The sequence below is a fragment of the Leuresthes tenuis genome, unplaced genomic scaffold (assembly GCF_036924035.1).
Source record: "Leuresthes tenuis unplaced genomic scaffold, fLeuTen1.0.hap1 SCAF_21, whole genome shotgun sequence".
NCBI lineage: Eukaryota > Metazoa > Chordata > Actinopteri > Atheriniformes > Atherinopsidae > Leuresthes > Leuresthes tenuis.
The window spans coordinates 5,032,949-5,055,011 of record NW_027325375.1 but is presented as its reverse complement, the minus strand read 5'-3'; the positions used below and the strand labels follow the sequence as shown (position 1 = coordinate 5,055,011).

Genomic DNA, 22,063 nt, shown 5'->3' with positions numbered 1-22,063 from the left:
ATTTTTTGCTTATCAAATTAATTTCAAACAGTTTTATTCAACAGATATTGTGTTATGTTATTATGTGACTACACTTAATGCTGTTTGATAGTGGTCATTTTCCTGGGGACAAAGGTTCATAACTCCTAATTCATGCAGTAATTTCATAGTCCCCTCCCCAGATTCAAGAATGAAACATAAACACTGGAAGAGCTGATGTGGACTTCTGGTTTCTGTTTTCACAGGAAACATTTCAATACGCAGAAATTAACAGCACTCCTCAACTTTTTTCTTGGTCACTTTAACAGGTGATTCAGTGATGGAGACAACAGGACATAATACACGTATCAAATGAAGAAAGTGAGACATTTGAACTTTCCATGAAAAAATGTTGCTCATCTTGATTGCCTCCCTGTGGTTACATAGGTTCTCTCCAACAGCCTCACACCATCCAAAAACATGCATTTTAGGTCGATTGTGATTCAAAAGTTACTGTACTTTTGAATGTGAGTCTGCTGTATATTTCTTTTCATTTGTCTCTATGATGGACTGCTGAGCTGTCCAAAGAGTATGCTGCTTCTCGCCCAAATGTAGCTTGGATAAAGTCAAGCTTCCCCAACCCTTAGATGGATAAGGTGTACAGACAATTGACAGATGGACAAATTTGATATGCTTTGGATATAAAAATGACCTTACTTCAGCATAAAAACTAAAGACAAAAAGCATAAAAAGTGAACAAACTAAAAGTGGACATAAAAGAATAAGATAACTGAAAAATACTGTAGTTACAAGGTAAAACATTTCCTTTAAAAGACAGTAGTTTCAGATTTAAGTGTGGAAATGTCATCAGCATTCCAAGGAGAATATATGTCCAAATAACTTCAAAGCCACAAAATTCTATTAAGCCCTGATTTAGATAAACTGACAGCTGTAGTCCTCAGGGTTTTCAGGAAGTTCTTTCCACAGGTGGAAAGTATGATTAGCTAACAGCTGCTTCGGCTTACTTATTTTTGATCCACATTCAGTTAACCAAGTTAAAAGAGGACCTAAGGGTTATGGGTTCCTCTAAAGTACAAGTAGATCACATTTGTGTTTAAACAAAAGACATTTTGGTGCTGTATAAGGCAGAAGGAGAATTTTAAAATGGAGCCTTTAACAGGGTGTTGTAGACTGACTTCATGTAGGCCTTTATGTGGGCATTGAAAGTCTTGGTTTATGACTTGTGTGATTTGTGTGAACATTTGATGATTCTTGTTTGAACCTTGAAAATTATGATTTCCCTTCAAAGCTGCATTTGTGGTTGTATGGATCCTCTGTGTATCGTATCTAAGCCTTTGATTGTTTTTTTTTTCATTTGTGGGCTGAGGAGCAAACTCTCACCAGATCCAACAGGAGCTGTTGTCCACTTCGATTCTTCAGTAATCCATCTTTGGGGGAACAATTTTTGCAGATTTAATTTTATTCAATTTAAAAAACGGTCAAAGTATCCGTCTCCACAAAGAGCCACACAGATATAAAGACTAATTAAAGGAGTGGTTGATTCTCTGGTTTTTCAGGAGATCTGATGAGGACATAACTCTGATTTAGAAGCAGTCATTGTAGTGTGTTCGTCTATAAAGTCCTATAGCTTTCACTTCAAAAGCATTGCAATAGTTCTCCCTGATAAAATAAAACTATCAGGAGAATGCAAGAAATATTTAATTTTTTTGGTGTTTTTTGGTGTACAAATTGAATGCGGCTTGTTTTCCAAAAGAGTGCTTTAGAACGGTTTGCTTAATCTTTTTTTCTGCAGGAAGATGGGACTTAAAAAATCCTTGCTCTATAGGAGAATCACAAACAGTCTATGGGTAGAATTGGTAGAACATAAAAGAAGAAGAAATCCAACATAAAAGACACTGAGAGGAGGGTATAGTCAGTGATGGATGTTACAGAGGTTCATTGTTGCTATCATCACTTTCATCAGAAGGGGATGAGAGCTAAGACTGTCTTTAATGTTTTTGTAACACAACATGACTCGTGAGTGCTCCACTGTGGCTCAAACACATCATGTGATCTACAGGACAGATCAGAGTGCAGCTGAACAGTACATCATTGAGCTGGATGCTACAGCTAACAGCAGAGAGCTCACCTTTGATGTTCAGCATCACCTGCCAGCACAGCCAGCAACTGCAGTAAAACAATGCAGCATTGTAAAAAAAGAAAAAAAGGACACAAGTATCATAACCTTAATGGTTCAGTATTAAAGAATTTAACATTTCAACTCACCGTAAACAACTTTTTGCCATGTAAGAGACAGATGAGTGATGGTGTCATAGTCGTAAACTGTTGAGTTGTAATCTGAGCTTCTCTCCCAGATGTTGTTGCAGCTATGTGTGCACGTTGGTGCTTGTGGTCTCCTCTCATGAGGTCATGCAGCTGCATTTGAATTTATAGATTTTTTTAGAGTCAGTGTTGGCCTGCTCCATCGACGATGGTGAGACTTACAAGTTATTAAACAACTCCAAGATAGGTTTCAGTTTATGTGCACTTTGGTTTGTTTCAAACAAAGACATCGGGGCACTTATGTGACATCCGGTGGTGCATATTACAGACTTTAGCAAAGCACAGTTTATTAACGTGCCCCTCTTATTGTTTATACCATTCATTCCGCAGGACCTAATAAGAATTGTCCACATTTAGGGCTCAACCAGAAATGTTTTAACCACAGTACTGAAATAGTACACTGAATTTAAATGTCTGTGTATACATATGTATCTTTTTCAACATTCAATTTTCAGTTAATCTAGTCGAGAAAATAGGACGGTCCAAGGTTGACAATCTCTCTCAACCACACTGAACTAAAGAAGTCTGTCTGTGAGATATAAACAGTCAAATAAGTTAGCAAGAACACATTTTTAATACGTCTTATACTTAACTCTCTCTGTAGCGAATGGTAGTGAGCTTTATATCGGCAGCGTCCGGTACGAGGACACCGGAGCTTACACCTGCATCGCCAAGAATGAGGTGGGAGTGGATGAGGATATCTCCTCTCTCTTTGTTGAAGATTCAGCAAAGAAGACCCGTAAGTCTCACAGTACTTACCTTTTTTTACTGTACAAATTTGATTGTTGTAAGTGATGAAGATGACAGCGATGAGGATGGAACCCAAGCAAAGCAGCAGCTTCAGGAATGTATCCATTTATACACAAAGTCATTACAGTTCATAACTGACAGGTTTTGTTTTTGGTTGAATGTGCTCCAATCATTGTGGTTAATCATATAAAATCTGAATAAATATACTGCTGTATTGTTTGGAATATTCAACATAATGCATGAATGAGATGGCTTCTGTGTGGATGAGGTCTTGAAAATGTTCCATGGATCTCCTGCATTTTTAATCCAGTAAGTACTCAAGCAAATAAGCACAAAAACGGCTTTATATCAAGTGACAGTGAATTGATTTTTTTCTGCCCTCAGATGTCAGAAAAATTAGGGAAATTTAAACAGCTCAGGCAGGCGTTGATAATTAGACCATCAGTGAGGCAGCAAAGACACTTTTTAAAGCCTGGCGTCTTCAATAGTAACGCTGAGATCACAGCACACAACACCCTCTCTGTCATGTCCTAGCCAAACATGTACACAGCGGCTGCAATACGATTTTACGCAAGGCCAAGATTCATCCCTTTTTCTTTCTTTTCTTTTCTCTTTTCTTTTGTTTTAAATACATATTTTGAGTCAGCAGTGGCATCTGAGACCATTTTTAACATCCATATATCTGTCCCACACAGCAGAGCTGTGCATTAGAACACAATTAGTTTTTTTTAAAGATCTAAATTTAACAAGTCCCCACTTGATCACCACCTAAGTGGAACATTATATATTTTAATCTACTCTTCAATATTATTAATGATATTACCCAAAAATAAAGATTCTTCATCAGTATTCATCATATATTTATGTTTCTTTGTTATCTGGTCTTTCAAAAGATGAAATCATTTTGAGGAGATAATGATCACTACCTAGAAAGATTTAGAGAAAGATTTACTTAAACATGTGATGGATATGAAATTTCAGTATCTTATCACACCATAAGAAAAGAGTGATGTCTTGATGTCGGAGGAAATTTTGGAATGTCCTCACCAATGAGGAATGTTTTGTAGCTGCAACATATGTTTTATCTTGAATGAATGAATGAATTAACGTTAACATTTTTCTTCCACCCCTCTTTTTTTCTCTCTCTACTGCTCCACCACTGACTCTGCAGTTGCAAACATTCTTTGGAGAGAAGAAGGTAATACATAAGAGTTCTCAAAAAGCTTTTATATTCTTATTATAAGAAAATTCTATCAAGCATGTTTTGTAGCATTCAGAGCCTGCAGCTGGATGTTTGCTGTACCACTTCCCAAGTTGTTTGCTTTGCTGTCCGGAAGAACCACAAAGTTGTTTACTCTCCAGCAGCTTTTCTTCAAGTCTTGCTCTCCTCCCTTGCGTGCCCAGGATGTTTCATCCTTTTGTGCTTTCTAATCCGTTTTTTGTATCACCAAAGGGAGAAAAGAGTCACACATAAACAGGAACTTGATGTGTTTTGCAAAAAAAAAACATCTTTGTGGTTTTCAGCAGTTTAAAAATCTATCCTTTCTTTATGCTGTGAATAGTTTTTACCACGAGACCAGTTTTACCACTGCACTGCAAAACCACTGCAGTTTGGAGACCAAGAGAAATGAAAGCTGTTTTCTATACGTATGCATAGTAGGTTTAATACTGAGCTAAATAAGCCAAAGCAGTTTATGCTACAGTGTAAACATGCTGAGCATTTTTGGTGTTTATATACCCTTGAAAACAATGCTACCTAATTAACTGTGTGAGAGCAGAGGGGCTCCTCTGTGTGTATGCATACATTTGTCAGTGTTTTGTTAGGGATTGCATGGTTGTACATTTTGCATATTGGCTTGATAGCAAGCTTCAGATTGTTGACCACCTACTCCAACATTATCTGACAATATAGCAGTGCAAAATAAAGACTTAACAGCCTGACAGATCAATCACCTCCAGAGTTATTGTGTGCACTCTAAATGGTTATGTAAACCGCAAGTGTGAGTTTGTGCTTATCTCCAATCATGTGATGCTTTCAGTCAAGTCACATCAGCCGCTTACACCAAGCAGATGTGCAGACAGAGCTGATAATTTGATGCCTGTTGTTACAGTAGGCTGTGGACCTGTTGACAGGGCCCTTTGTAGGCGTCATCAAAGCGCCTGGCAGCCGCACACTAACGAACCCTGCTAACATGAACACATACGAACGGATGCCTGGCTCTGTCCCCTCTGGCAGGAACTGAAATGGAAATGTCCATCAGATAAGACGGGAGTTAGACTTAATGCTGTTTTCAATTTGTATTTGTTCCTTTCCAAGTGGCATTTTTTGTCAACTTTTTCCTCTCTTGTCATTTAGGGCTGAGTGTGGGCAACATGTTCTATGTGTTTTCTGATGAGGGCATCACTGTTCTTCAGCCCAGTGAATGTGAAATACGCAGACACATGAAGCAGACAGAGAGGATCGTCGCTACCTATGTAAGTGCATGCTGTTTTATTAAATCACTATATTAAAATACAAATAAAGTGTTTAAAAAAAGAGAAAGATGAAAGATAAAGAGGCCACTAAGTGTATGCTTTTATGTTAACCATGGCATGCACTTATGGCATGCATTGTCTCATGTGCTTCTCTGGTTGGAGCATCCCACTCTTGAGTTAGTTAAAGTTTTTATTCAGGCTGTTGTACCACAACACAAAGGACTTTAAGATACAGACTGTTATGTAAGTCAAAGAGAAGAAAATATTTATCCAGTAAAATTGCAAGACTTTGTTAAACCTTAGAACATTAATCACAGAGAGTGAATCTTCCAGCCTTTACAATCTTCAAGATTTATCTGTTCTGCCAGATGTGTGTAAATATACTGTATTATATTCATCCCAGCCCTGGGCAGAGTGAAAAGGGAAAATTGTCCCCAAAATCAAGCCCATCTGTCCTCCTCTTCCTCCCTCCTGATGTCACGTTTTGACTCTTCAACTCAGTAAATGTAATGGGATTACTTGTGTCCATTATTCAACAGCTCACAACAATAGAGTGTATAAGTCTATACCACAGACCTTGGGGTTTTTAATCCACTGGAGAACATCCATCCCCAACAGTAAGGGGCTTTAGATGGTAGAAGTTGCTTGTTTGTTTGAGGGATTTGGGTTTTACAGGAGGGTGTAATTGTATTAGAGATCAATACAAACTCAATAAGCCATGTGTTAGCCAATTCTTGCTATAAACAGCAGTTTCTCCACTTTACTGAGGCGGAGTGGAGGTGGACACACTTGAAACATAGTCTGTGTGTGTGTGGTCCTGTTTTTCTATACTTGTGGGGTTCTCATGATTTTATTGGCCCCAAATAAGGTGAAACCAACATATTTCAAGTGCTGCTGGAAAGGCCAAAAGTTGGCTCTGAGGATAGCATTACAATTGTTTTAGGATCAGGCTATCTCAGCAAATGCAGCAGGCTACAGGGCCTGTGTGTACCAGTAGCACTGGTAACTAATGTGATCATATGCTTTCCAAACTGATTTAAGTAGATCATATTGCAACTATTAGTTGATTGATATATCACTAGTCAATTAGGCAATTTGTATTAATATTAAAGAAATGCACATAAGAAAATAAAACACAGATATTGGCAGTGTATGTAAGAGTTCATAGCAACACCTTATGACTGCTCTTCTCCTCCTATCATCCCCTTTGTTGCTTGTGGGTTCTTCTCAGGAGGAGATGTGCCCGAAAGGTGAGGGGGCGTCATCTCAGCGCTGCGTGTGGTCCTCAGCAGTCAACGTCAGGGATAAGTACATCTACGTGACCCAGCCCCTACAGAGCCGGCTGCTGGTTGTCGATATTCAAGCACAGAAGGTGGTTCAGGTGGGTGGAACAGGTTACCAGGCGGGCCTGTCAAAACATGAGAATGCAGCAGTGGCATCAGACATAGTTCATTTTAAAGTTAGAGACGGACTTTTTAAAGCTCTTGTTGAGAACTCTGCATTTTGGTAATGTTGAGCATGTGCAAAAGCTCAACACTAATAATGACAAATGAGGGGAAGAGTAAGCTTATGTCTTTTCTTCCTTCTGACAAAAGCTAGAGGTGATAACTGGGACATTGGCCTGGTAGTGTACAGAAAAAGAGAAACCATACATGGCCTACAATCCCACATTTTGGATGTTTTATGACAGGTATGAAGATTGCATCAAATCACTTTAACAATTTGTATATGAAGGGTTGAATTAAATTGCAGGTACAACTTCTAAACTGAACTTACAGAGCACACATGGACCCGTTTTACTTCCTACTAACCCTCATACTATGTTCTGTGACACTGCAAAAGCTCTGAGCAGCTACAACGGTTTAGTTAGATGTGGATCATTTAGATGGAACTGATGCAGATCCATTTTTATGATATAGGATGTTTAAAATTGTTGCATGTTTTTACACCAGCATCTTGCCTAGTGCAGTTTTACCTTTTACCTCATGTAAAGCTTTTTTTTTGGCTGAACTAAACTTCAAGTCAAAAGTCATGGGGGGGGGGGACTAAACTAAACACATTAAACAATTGCATCTTGTCATCTCGTCAGTTGTAGCCATTGTTAGGCTTCGTGTCAGATATAAACACTCTGAGATGCACTCAGTTCGGGCTGCCACCTATCCAAGAAGCCGTATGCAAGGTAAAATAAATCAAAAGCACCTGAAGCATTAGAAACAATATGGTGCCCAGGTGGGTGCTGGCTGCCTTGCCATTTATCTTGCCTGTAACGGCTGTTTAGAGACTGAATCCCTCAGGGCCCCTCCCATGGTCAGCATCATTTATACTGAGGTGCAGGATGAGAGGAAATAGGCCTAACTCAAGGAGAAGGAGGCTAGAGAGAGAAGGGGGGGAAAGTCTAAGTGGAGAATGTGACAGATAGAGACAGCACAGTGAGCAGATAGCAGAACCAAAATGTCATTATAAACCTGTTACTTGACCTTGTTATCCAGGTAGGAAAATGGGACTTAATGCTTGGAGGAATTATAAAATGATGAGCTTTGGGCTAAGACACGTAGAAGACCCCCTACATGTCCTCCAGAAGGTGATCCAGGCAGAGAAATACAGAACAACCACAAACAATGAAACTGCAAAGTGTGATTATTCTGCATCTTCAAGATGTATTTTGTAGATATTTGAGGCATTTTGAGTCTCTTCTCTGTTACTATCTCTTTGTGGTCATATTTGTCCTACGTGTGTCTGTAGCCACTGTTTCTTTTACTGTATTTTTAAAGTTTCTCCTCTTCTGGTCATTGTAGCCCTTCTATTTGGGGCCATTTTGTGTGGCATTCATGTCATCTTACATCTTCTTTGATAATTTTGTATCTGCTCAGTTGTTTCGTGTCTCATTCAGAAGTTTTATCCAATTCAGTGTCATCAAATTTCTGTTGTTGTGTGCCATATTTTTTTTTTTTAAGGCCACACAATGGAAGAACAAAACGTTGAGGTGGCTTATATGTGCAGTAAGATGTTTTGACAATATGTAGCTATACTATTGATACCATCTGATGTAATGTCACCACCTGTCACCTTTACTCAAGCTAACACTTTAAACCACTTTAAACCGCCATATATTGATCTCCATATTTAATTGTGAAAAACATAGATATTAGAATATATAATAAGTCAATGAAAATATATAGAATTATTCGATGACCACATATTTGAGAAAGATAACACCACTTTTCAAATAAGTAATAGAATACATGAGCAATACTTTCTAGATGAGAACGATATCCAGATTATTAGTCCAAGCACAAGCTGGAACTAGAAATACTCACAGTAAAACACAATGAACAACATTTATTTGAGTGAGTCCAGAAACAAAAAGTAGCTTGAAGTTGTCCTTTAAATCCAGGAAAAATAAATGTTGAGATTGTTTTTTTTTTTTCTCATGACGTTGATTATTTGTTTTACATTCATTCTTGTGTTCAGGTGAAATCTTACTTTCCAAAGACACTGTAAGCTATAAGTGCATGAAAAAACTTTAACAATAAAACATTTTCATAGTGTTCCACACAATGAAATAGCACCTTTGTTATTTTTCCCAACAGTGGGATCTAACCTTGTCTCTGATGTGTCAGACCTGTGCTGACAAAGCCTCCGACTGGGTCTGAAAACAAACTGCACTTCAGCTAATTAAAAAGAAAGCCAGATGGCAAAAACCTCTGGTTATATAGTTACTTTAACTTCTATGTGGTGCTTCATTTTGAGGATGCAGTAAATCAGAAATTAACCCCACAGATGATGTTTTGGATTCAGTCATTCTTTCTCTTTTAGGAGCCAAAATAGGCAGTTTTTTGTTGTTTTTTTACAAGCATTTGGAAACCTGCTGGTTTCCCGAAGGATAAAAGTCGCCCTACATGGCACACATTTGCATTTCTAATTCTGTTTTGGCAATGGATAATCTTAGGTGACCTCAAGGAGCTCATCTCCCACAGACTCCACATCCATTATTGCAATATCTCTCACCTCAGAATTTCTATTGTGTGTCTGCAGCTTAAGATCTTTATGATATAATCTGTTTACCTCAGGGTACTCCTCTCAGACCCAGGATGCTGTTTTATTTCCTTTATCTGAATCTAGTTACTGCAGTCAGATCTGTTATACAATGTTATCACATTTTGTCTTTGACACATTTAAGCCAGTACAAAAAAAAAATCATATTAACACCTGAAATTAACATGTAACTTTGTGACTGAAATATGTCAGTTTACACCTGCTATTACAGTGGGTCTCCACATCCGTCTCAAACTTACCACGTGTGATTACATGTTACTTCCTCCCTCTATATTCTAATGAAAACCTTCAGTGACCTGAACTTTTCTACAGGCTGAGACGTTTCCATGTTTTAAATTCACCTGATTCATATTAATAGCTATATTCTGGCTTACTTCTATAGGCTTTGTTCTGTAATATATGTAAAATGAGAGAGAAAACAAGTGTAACGGGATCTGTTTGTGATGCTGCAGAGCTCAGTGTAGAGGGCTGCACTGGGTAGCAAATCTTCCAGGAGTGTGCAGTTGTAACATCGCATTGCTGCATTTATTTCGTGGGTGGTCAGATAAATAATTTGGGTCCAGCACTGACAACGACTCCGCTACTGAGCTAGCTTTAATCACAGAGTTGGAATTAGATCAAGCTGAGAGGAAGGTTACAGCAGTACTTCAGTACAAACTCAAACCAAGGTGAATCTGTCAAAGTGTTGGGTTTGTTTCCACTCATTCAGTTTTGTTTTATTTGGGTTTGTTAAAGAAGTTATGCAATATTAGGAGTTGGTTTACAATCAGTGGTTTTAACAAATTAACAGCAAGTTTTACTTGTACTTACTTTTCACCCTTTATTGATTGCTGTTTCTTGCTTGTGATTCATTAATCCAAAAAAAATGAGTCTTCATGCTGAGGTGTAACACAACTCAATTATCTAAATGACGATTTCTTAACAGTTTGGTGCCTTTCGTTATTGCTGCAGCATTTTGCTGCTATAAACAGTAGTGTGATTCTTGGTAGACTGTAACGTTGCATCAGGATCAAGATCCCACATGGACCATGTGACCTAATGCAAACCTAATGAGGGCGGGTAGTAATGGTCAGAAGTCCAGCGGGAGCAGTTTTAACTGCCACACGGGGCTGCAGCTCAGCTTCAGGGTCACCACTGTGACCCAGGCGCTGTGATTAATGCAGCTTTCTTTCTCTTTTTTTACGTGTCATCATTCAGTACTTCAGCAAACATGAAAAAGCTTTGTATTTTCTGTAAATGATCGTACCATCGCATGCATTTGATGTTTGCTTTACACAGAATTCCCTCCCTCCCTTACACTACCTCCAGATGTTATTTGGGAGTTCAGATCTGAATCTGTCCTCAATCCATCAAATGACTGTGGACAAATGTTAATACCTGATGAGAAAAAACAACCTAAAAGATCCCAAGTAATTTTACAGGCACTAGGAACAGAAAGGTAAGAACTGACAGTGCAATAAAATGACACTTTTGTTAACTGAGCCTGACATAAAAATCAAATGTAGTCAAGAATAATTGCTATGTTAGTCATGTTAAATTAGAAAAACACTTGCAGTCGCAGATTGACATGATGTTCCTTTTCCTTGGCAAGCCTGTAGTTAACCAGACAACAGCCAGTCAATTCATTTGTAACTTACAGCTGAGGCAGTCTGCCACAAATGATGTTCATCATAAACACTTAAAACAACAATCAGGACAAAAAAAAAAGATGTTTTTACATGTCGTTCCATGATCATAAAGTGGGCGAGGAGAAAGAAAACACCTTTGACTACATTCTTAGCACCATAGCTTAGTTCTTGTTTTGCCAATCTGAAGTGAGATCAAAACTTAAACTTAAACAAACTTTTATTATAACTCTCCCCAAAATACAAAAAAAAAGTTTGCTTAAACATTTCTTTGTACAAAGGGTTCCTGAATTCCTTCAAACATTTTCAGTGTGTTGGACTTTTAAAGGTCCGCTGGCTCCCCTGCTGTAGCACTAAGGGCCAAGCCTCAGCTTTACCTCTGCTCCCATCATGTGGAAAACGCACACAAACACACAGTTCACCATCTCCTCGAACCACACATAGGCACATGCTGAGTTGACACTTGGCTGACCGGTGCAGAGCAGAGGGCTGGACCTCCCATTACTGAACACAGAGTTTGTGGTCTCGCTCCACTGGTGAGGGTGTCAGCAGCTCCCCGTCCACTCAGCCAGAAGCAGGGTAATGGATTGTGTTATTCCTTGTTGTTGACACTGCAGCAGATCTGAGGCTGAGTGTATTCCCCACTTCTCCATTCTCACCCACCGTCCTCTCTACTGTATGTCTGTAGATTATCGCCTATTCTTTTTGTTCTCTTATTGCCAGATAACTTCATTAAAACCTCTCCTACAGCAACACTGTAGAAATGCAGGCAACACACTTCCAATTCTACACATTCTCTGCTTATTATTCCATTGTTTGTTATGATGCACAGCAACTGTATTCCATAAAAATTATGGACTGAAGGTATATTCTTAAGGCAGGTAAGACTGTTTGTGCCATATCATTTTTTTCACTGCTGCCCTGGCAGTTGTAAACAGTCTTGGGAGCAAAAAAAAAAAAAAACAATTCAAACCTGCATGCTTGTAAGAAAATGTCTGTAGAAGTTAATTTTCTGTGACATCTGGCCTACAGAGTCAAATTTGTGAATTAAAAGTTTAAAAGAACTCGCATGACTTAGAGAACAGTCACCAACATTGTTTTAAAGCAGTGCCAAACTGATGCTGAGTGAGCAGAGAGGGATTCCTTTTTAGCCCAGTAATTCTGATAAAAGGAAAACACTTTTTTTAATCAAAGTATTTGGTAAACAGGTTTCAGTGTTCTCTGTCGTTGACAGATGCTCGGAAAGAAAGACATTCTCTAACTCATGAGACAGTCTCTGAATTAAACATGAATCCTTCACGAAGCGTCAAATCCAGCTTCATATTGTAGGCACTTCACGTTATTTTGGGCGAGTATAGTATAGCATTTTCTTTCTGAAATGTTTAAGGCCAGCTTTTAAGTATTTTACATTGTTTACAGCCGTTCCCATGTGTTTCTTTTTCTTTCTCTACACTCACTTTTCTGGAGCATTGATGCTTTTTGTGGTATGTTTTCACCACCTGCGGATAAATGTAAATACTTATTCAGGACAATTGCCCATTAATGGACAAACTGGGTAATGATGTAATTTGTTCAGAGATATCAGAAACATTAGACATACCTGGAGCTTTTCCAGTTTCTGTTAAACTATTGTGAGTTTTCACTATCATGATGTGAGCATGATGTGATGTGTTCATTTAAAGCTTAGTTAATTCAAACTTTGTCCCACACTCTCTTTATGTCGTTCAGGTAGTAGCAACAGATCCTTTTCCAGTGAAGGTGCTCTATGACAAATCACATGACCAGGTGTGGATTTTAACATGGGGAGACATGGACAAAACACATCCAACACTTCAGGTAAGTGGAAAGTGAAAATTTTATGTTCATTTTATTACAAATTACCTCTAAATCCGGTGAATTGCTTTGGTCAAAACACCACAGAGAGACATCACCACTGCACCCTTTTCAACCATGTCTTTACACCTGCGTTCACAGCAGCTCATTTTAAGAGGTGGAGAAAACCACTCAAACTCCTCTCAGACCCACCTTTTTTTCTGAAACTTTTCTCTTTATACATCTGTCCTAAAGCCATTCAAACATAGATTTGGAATTAAGTTACACTTAGTGACTCTTAAAGGATAAATATTAGCTTATAAGTAAGCGTACAGTACCTGGCTGACAGCTCATACTAGCACAAACACCAAATGTTGATGCGATTTTGTTGGTGGAGTGAATGCAGCTTGATTTGAAGTTGAGATGGGGGATAAGGAGGCTGTATATTTATATTCTAAGCTGCTACTGTAACATAACATTACCTTGCAAATATAAAAATATAAAACTCTTTCACTGAAAGAGTTATGTGGGCAGCCCCAAACAAAGTGACAGAGTTGTGTTATGTGTTATGAGTTTTTTTTAGCTGGTAGTCAGTTCAGATGCAAAAAATATATGCGATATAGATATTTCCATGGGACAGCTGAACACAAACATGTTTGACTGGGTGCTGATGCACTCTTGTAGTGTAATCTTTAAAATTAAGCAGGTGATTATGCCACATAAATCCATCTTAGAGCAGCTATAAAACTATAAAATAGCTCTCTTTTGTCACTGTCTTCTTTCTACACAGACTTCTGCACTGTGTATATTTGCTAACACTGATGAACAATTATATACCTTGGAGGATATAATCTATTTAAGCTGTTCGCCAAGTGCGGAAAACTGCCTCATAACTAATTGAGCTTATTTGTGCACCTATATCCCTGTATATGTAATTCAAGTATGTTGTGTGGCAGAATCTAATCTATGTATGTTTTAGAGCATTTACCAAGCCAGCAAAACAGCAATTCACAGCTGCAATGTTGTCCGCTTCCCTTTGGACCACTGGTATTGGAGGCTTCACAAATGAGAAATGATCACAGGTGTGGTTTTATTTAATCCTCCTCAGGGGAGTAGGCGAGATGAGGGAGAAGAGATAAGGATGTAAAGAGTGTTGAGGAGTTGGAGGGGAGAGGAAAGGGACCAGAACTGGTACCTCTGGGAGAGGTGTGATGCTGTTTTTAAAGTGGAAAAAGCTTGTGCGTTCCTGTTTGTGTAGTGGCATAGGATGCTTCCATGAGTAAAGCCCCACCGAGGGATGTCATTGTAATCTCTGAAATAGACACAAACATGTGTATTGTTTTGCTGGGTCCCATTACAATCATGTGAGATGTTGTGTTCAGTCTTTATGGTTTGGGGACATGCTGTGCCTGTTCATTACAAAGACTGCAGAGGGATAATACACAGTAGTTTATTATTGTTCTGTTTTTGAAAGAATGTTTTGAGCTAAATGACTCAAGTGACTGCAAGTGATTTTTTTCCCAGTGCAGTTGTTGGTTTTGAGCAATACTGGTTAGATATTCTTTTAAATCAGCAGTTTTTTAGCAGTTAAATATCCTGCCATCCTGTGACAAATAGCTTTAAAAGTGGCACATATTCATACTTATTTAAGGTACAATGTAAGATATATACTTACTGGTTGAAAATTGTTTTGGATCAGAAAAGGTGCCACTATAAATTGGCAACAATAACTAGTGAAAACAGCCATCTGTGTGTGGGTTTTAACAGTTTTCTGCTGATTTCCAATCTGCGGGGCAAAACAGGCTTCAGTTTCCCTGTTCCTCTGTTTTACACCTTTTCTTCACAAAATGTGTACCAGCAAGATTTGTTTCTATTTAGTTGTCACAGCTCATAGTGATTACAATGAGGTTGTTTTACACCTAAGCCAGTTGTAATCTTAAATAAAGCAGAAAATTCTATTAAAGGATGTTTTTAATTGGAGACAAAACAATGTTCTGCTCCTATAATCTGAACCGAGCGCAGAGAGCGGCTTTGCAGAAATTTTCCATTTTATTAATTTCGTCTCTTTCCTGCATTGGTTCAGAAGTAATGAATAATTAGTGAGAAGGGCATGAATCTATCAAAAATGCAATTGCAGGGAAGCCGCATAATGAATTGGAGGCCACGTGGATCACACCGCAAATAAATGGTCTGATAATGTCATTATCATTTGGAGTGAAAGTAATTGACCTGTTCAGCAGCAGCCTGTCGCTACCAGAGGCACCGCTTCGCTTCAGCGGATCATACATGTGTATGAGTGTGGTTCTCCGAGCACTCGTTGGATGTAAATGTGTGTAGGTGTGCATTCCTCTGAGTGTGGGTTTAAGGAAGGTGCAGTAGTTCTGTGTAAATATCCGAGGGAGTGTGATTGTCAATTCATTAGGAAAGACAAATGGAGGAATCTGCCAGACAGAGAGAGACTTGGCCTTTCAGATTGTCAGTCCAATCTGCATCAGCCTGACAGGAAGATATGCAGCTCCCAGGCATGTTGCTGTTTCCCTGTGCATGCACACACTAGGGCTGCATGATAGCATCGACAGCACACACAGTAGTCAGGGCATCACTGACACATCACAGGTCATACAAATATCTGATCTGCAAATGAGCGTTCATTTACAATTGTGTGATACACGCCTCAGGGAGAAGAAATATTCATTTAAGCTGGTAAATTCTGCATCAAGCACTGACTTTGAGCCTCTGAGTCTGAGTTTAGAAAGAATCCTTTTTAAACTGTATTGCTCACCAGGCATGACAAAATGACTAATTCAAACATTTAGTTTAACATGCAATACCAGAGGCAATATTAAAATACATTGTAAGATATATTTGATTTCTTAAAATGACACAAATACATGGGATCATTTAAAGAATTCCATCTTTTTAGATGTATTCAAGCTTCAGAAAACATCCTACTCAGTTCTTCTGTAGAGTGAATAATACTGAAAGAGAGAAACTACACAATCAGAGCCAGACCTCCCTCTGGTATTAGGTTGTGCAATGAGGCAGGAGCAGAGAAAAACTCAATTGGGCCTCATTGCTGAAGGTTTGGATATGAAATTCAAGGATGTGAAATAACAAAGGGAACCCTTTGGCATTAAGTGGGGAGCATCTGCAGCCCGGAAGATCACAGCATGTATTATAAGGCTGTGGTCTTATAATACATGAGAGACTATACATTGAGCCTCATTACCTCCTATCTTTGCATTCTGCAACTGTTTGAAATAATTCCTCTGTCTTTCAATGGTAAGTGGTAATAGGCTATTTTGAAAATAAAAGATAAAGAAAATTCAATTCAATTCAATTCAGTTGTATTGTCGTTACACCAAAAACCCGCTCCTAGCTAACAGATTTAACCAAATGTTTGTTTTGCCAGAAAAACAGACAGCTTGGAGCCTGGCAGCAGGAATTCTTTCATGATCAGGAATGTTATGAGAATCCAGCAGCTTCACTTGGTAAAATTAAAGCTGAAATTTCAGAACTACTTGATTTGGCGTGTCACTGCTCAAACGCTGATGCTATTACAGGGCAGAAGTTGGTTTTTTTGCTTTGAATAAATTAAGTCCCATCAAACATCTCACTCGTCCTTGACTCAGATCTGATCATGAAGGCCTCCGTGATGAAGAGTGTGTCACTAACAGGGTAAAGATTCACAGAGTGGATGAACCCCCCCCCCTGCACTTCATATAGATGCTGATTCAGTGCCAGAACTGTGACATGAGAAATGAGGCTTTTACTGTTGTTTGTGCTTCTTAGACAACCATTTCTGAGTGAGATGGTGTACAGAGAACTGAAACAGAGCTACATATCATCAGCTCAGGTCATACACTGCAGATGTTTATCTGTTTTGGGATATATGGGGCTGTCACCTGAACAAGCTCTGGTGGTTAGGACCTGACATATGAGCCTTCAAATCTGTGAACAGAAACTATCTGCATGGCATGCTGATGAGGCTGGTTGCTTCTCGAATCAGACGCAACTTTGAGCATTACAGTACAACACCAGATCATGACTGGATTTTTGAGGCTGATATTTCAAAATATAGTATTGTTCAAACGTTTAAACTTACCAGTTCTCTGTAGTGGATAATTACAGGTGTAGAGTTCTGTAGATAAATCATTTGAGTATGGATAAAAAAATACACAACAGACAAGTTTCTTTCAAACATGCCACTGAAAAATGTATCTGTATTCACAGAGGGCCTTGAGCTCTATTAAAAGCACTTGATAACAAGAGGAAAATGGGATTACAAATGAAGGACAAGCTGTTGAAATCCTGAAGGAGTAGCTTCTCAACTACAGGATGACAGACCTGGACATGGGTGGGTTTTGTAATCTATCATCAATAGATAGATATATAGTCTTTGATAAAGCCATCTCTAGATTAATGGATGATTCACCTATACTTCAGGAAGAAATGGCTTTGTTTTTTCATGCTGGAAGAACATCACTAAAATATGGTGATGAGGAGCAGCAAAGACATCAATATATTAAATTTAATTTTGAACTCCAAACTTTGTGTTGTGACAGGCAAGACACTTGCCACCAACATCTGTTTTGAGCCCCATCATTTTTTATCTTTAAGGAATTAAATCCAAAGCATCAAAAATGTACATCCCAGTGATAATCAAATGTTTGTATGTCAGTGCTTAATAATGTCGTTGTCCTTCGCTTTCTTTAACAGGTAATTCTCCAAGCCAGCGTTGGGGAAGTTCATCGTGTTATCCGCACAACTTTCCAAAGGGTGAACGACTTCTTCATCCCTCCAACTAACCTCATCATCACTCATGTGAGGTAAAGCAGCCCACATTACGTCACCTCTGGCCTTAAAATCACCAGCAGCCTTAATGCTCGCTCATCACAACTGTCCTTCTAAAGTAAAGGAGAAAAGAGCAAATGAGAATTCTAATGAGAATCTACATGTGTATTAATCTCTTCCCAAAAAAACCTTGAAAGGCAATTAACCTCTCTTTTGAACTTTGTCAATGTAGGTTTGCCTTTGTCTTCCTCAAAAATGAACCTGCCGTACACAAGATTGATCTGGAGACCTTCCACCGCATCAAGACCATCAGTCTGAAGAACTACAGCTGCATACCGCTCAGCATGGCCTACACACACCTGAGCGGCTTCTACTTCATCCAGTGTCAGAGCAAGAGCCTTCTGCACCCTCCACCGCAGCTCCTCATTGACAGCGTGACCGACACCGTGATTGGTCCAAACCTGAACATCACAGGTCAAGCTTACGTGTCACCAGATGGCCGCTACGTTGTGACACCTGACCCGCAGAGCTCAAAGCTGATAGTACAGACAGTGTCATTCCAGGGAGAGCTGGGTCTGAACCAGGAAGTAGATGAGCCTGTAGATGTCTCTGATCTGGTTTTTCAGCCCTCCTTCACTGAGTCCAACCAGCATGTAGTTGTAGCCACCTCAGGCTCAGGCACGGACCTGCTGTTTGCTGATCTGTCCTCGGGCCGCACAGAGGTACTCCGGAGCCTCAAGGAGCCCCTGGCCCCACAAGCCTGGCCATGGGCAGGCCCTAAGAGAGTGGTGGTTTCCAGTGGCTTGTTTGGACAGTACCTGGTGACTCCATCAGTCGAGTCCCTCTTTGTCCTGAACGGAAAACAGAGAACGCCGCACTGCGAGGTATCAGATATCAATAGAGGAAACACAGTTGTCTGGGTCGGCGAGGTATGAGGTGAAAAAAGGGGGGAAAAAGAAAAAAAAAGTGACTTAGAATTAGTGAAAGAAGTAAATGAATAAAAAATGAAGAGGGGAGATCAGGCCAAATGACCTAATATTAAGATATATTATGTGAACATACGTTGTGGACTCAACCCTGGGAGAGTGAGAGGGAAACATGCCTGGGTTTGCTGTAACAAAAGTACACTTAAAAATAGAGTAATTGAGAAAATATTAGGAGACCCTGTTGTGATATTCCTATTGGGAGAAAGTGTCAATACCGTTCAGTGCAACAGTGATCTATGTGCACTTAACTATACAGAATTGTACATTATTGCACTTCCTTCCATGTTATCACAGCAAATAGGTACCTGAAGAGGGGTTATTAACGAACTACGAACTATGCACAATGCTCACTTTTTTTAGAATTAAAAGCTTTCAAGTTTTTATTTGTTTCAACAATGTTTGTCGTTTTCACCAGTGCTGCATATAATCACCACAAACTGTCTGTCCTGTCTGCCGTTAGTGTATATGTGTTCTGAGTCTTTTTAAAAAGCTCCCAACACCATATGTTTACTCGCCTTTGTCATGGTATTGTAATGTACTCTCCTCCTGAAAGCTTTCACTCTCCTCTTACCAGCAGAGGTTGGCTTTATGCACATGTGTAAAACCCTCTATTTACGTTATCTATCCAAAGAGCCCAATTGGTCCATTAGCCGTTGACAATGGATGTTTCGGACACTGACAAAATGAAAAGTCCATCCTCTGGTCTCTTGTAACAGTATAATGTTCCCTTGCTGTCTCTCACATTTAGCCTGAACCTGCAGCACAGCTCTGTGCTGCGAAGCCTGAAAAATGCCACTTATACCACTTAGCAGATTCCCTCAGGGTAATGACTTTGGTTTATACTGACCCATATGCCAAGGCCGAGCCAAAGCAGCATCAACTCCACTATTTGGCGGGCTGTGAGCATTTGTGCACCCTCTCTGAGAGCCGCGCATCAATATCAAACGTTCAAGTCAGGTAGACGTGACATGTGGTAATTAATAAGAAATTTTAGAAGCTTAGAAGCTGTTTCAAAACTAGTTATGAGTTTAGTTTATTTATATTTGTTCATTTAGTCATAGGTAATATGTAGTGGGCTGCTAATTGTCAGATAATATAAACAAGTGTCCAAGTTTTTCTTTTTTTTTTTTAATCATTCTGAAAGTGTGTACATACAGAAAAACTGTCTCAAGACAATAACTGAATTAACACCAGCAACTTTTCAACTACTGGAATAGCACATGTTTTCTTTCTGTGGTTGAACTGCATCGTTCTCACTGTAATTGTGTTTTTCCACTGGCACTAATCATCACAATGATGAGCCATTAGCAGCAAGACAGCACTGCAGCTTCTGTGCAGTTGTTATAATGACTGGAACCATAATGTCTCTCTAAGCACTTCTGCCTCTTGACAATAGTGCTCGTCTACACATGAATGCTTAGCTTGGACGACACACAGAAGCTTTTACTGGTTTGGGGGTAATGGCCTTTTCTTTCTATTCTTGCTCCAAAAAAAAAAGAAGAAAAAAAAGGGAGCTGTAAGATTTGCAAACATGCTGATTCTAGTTGTGAGAAGATCCTAAAATGTTCAGCTGCTTGACTTTTCCTGGGTAGGAATTGAGAAAGAACATGTTTAAAGCTATATTCGCAAATAACTCGTTTAATTTCTAACATTTGCTGGCTTTTAACAACAGCCAGCCTTTACGATGCTATATTCAGTTGAGTTTCACCTCACCAGCAAAAAAGATGAGAACCAAAAAAGTATACAAAGACTTTTGAGACCAACACAATGGGCCACAAGCAAAGACTAGTCGTATCAACAGTGATTTCATTATGGAACCACAGACTGTCTTTAAGAACAGGGTCCAGCCCAGCATGACGTCACCCGTTTGTGTGTTAACAGATGATTTGATGCCTGAAATTCAGCATACAGCTGTTGTCATCATGGTCTTTCTTAAACCAGAATTGACCAATATTTTGACAACAGGGAGGAGCTGGACAGTGACTAGTTAAACCTGACTGAGTAAAAAAATATACCTCCCTTTTCAGACATAAAAGCCGCTCACTAATCAGAATCAGAATCAAGTTTATTGCCAAGTAGGTTTGCACTTACAAGGAATTTGACCTGGTGTAGTTGGTGCAGACCATATAGATATATATACAGAATCTAAATGTATGTACAAATAGAGACTGTGCGTTAATGTAACGCAGAAGGTCTAAAGATGCTACGTAATGTAGCTTGTAGGTCTGGAAGGGGAGAGGGAGAGAGTCTGTGTCAAGGGGTGCTCCGGGGCTTGTTGATAAGGCTAGTAGCGGATGGAAAGAAACTGTTCTTGTAGCGTGAGGTTTTGGTCCTGATGGACCGCAGCCTCCTGACAGAGGGGAGTGTCTGAAAGAGTTTGTGACTGGGGTGTGAGGGATCAGCCACAATATTCCCTGTCCGCTTCAGAGTCCTGGAGGTGTGCAGGTCCTGGAGAGATGTAAGATTGCAGTCAATCCCATTCTCTGTGGACCGAATGACACGCTGCAGTCTGCCTTTGTCCTTGGCGGTGGCAGCAGCGTACCAGATGGTGATGGAAAAGGTGAGGATGGACTCATTGATGGAGGAGGAGAAGTGCACCATCACTGTCCTTGGCAGGTTGAATTTCTTCAGCTGCCTCAGGAAGTACATCCTCTGAGGTCCTGGGAGATGATAGTTCCCAGGAAGCAGAAAGACTCCACAGTGTCAATTGTGGAGGGTGATGTAGGTGAGGCTGAGTTCTTCCTGAAGTCCACAACCATCTCCATTGTCTTTTAGAGCGTCAAGCTCCTGCTTGACGCTCTAAAAGATGATGTCCCTGCACCAGGTCGCCAGATGGTCATCCTCCCACCTGTAGGTGGACTCGTCACCATCAGAGATAAGTCCGATGAGAGTGGTGTCGTCCACGAACTTCTATGGAACTGTTCTAAAAAATTAGCACCAATTTACTGCGCAGGAAGAGAAAAATCTAGTTAATGGCATTATAATGACTTGTTATGGTCATACAAATGTTGTATTTTGTGAGACAGCACCGGCTGTACTTAGAGGCACATTGGCATTGGCTTTACTTTGACGGTGATTGACAGCTGATGTCGTCGCTTCTTGTACACACAGCCGCAACTGTTTCTCTCACAAATACAAGAGGTAATAGTGTTTAGCCAGGATGATTTTATGGCCAAGTGATAAGAGCTTTTAACATTAAGTTCATCTTTGATCAGTCTTTTGGTTTTAATAAATTCAAACTACAAATTCAAGCAGATTAAGGCA

General features: G+C 39.5%; 1 protein-coding gene across 1 annotated transcript in view; it reads left to right on the top strand.

Annotated features, from left to right (window-relative positions):
* The window catches only part of fstl4 (follistatin-like 4), a 123,216-nt gene extending 101,401 nt beyond the window's left edge, over positions 1-21,815 (top strand). The window contains exons 8-14 of the mRNA XM_072375608.1: positions 2,906-3,040; positions 4,223-4,249; positions 5,408-5,526; positions 6,758-6,907; positions 12,936-13,043; positions 17,739-17,848; positions 18,046-21,815. Of these exons, the coding sequence (XP_072231709.1) occupies positions 2,906-3,040; positions 4,223-4,249; positions 5,408-5,526; positions 6,758-6,907; positions 12,936-13,043; positions 17,739-17,848; positions 18,046-18,748 (1,352 nt within the window). The 3' untranslated portion in view covers positions 18,749-21,815. The remainder of the gene's footprint in view (positions 1-2,905; positions 3,041-4,222; positions 4,250-5,407; positions 5,527-6,757; positions 6,908-12,935; positions 13,044-17,738; positions 17,849-18,045) is intronic.
* The last annotated feature ends 248 nt before the right edge of the window (positions 21,816-22,063 follow it).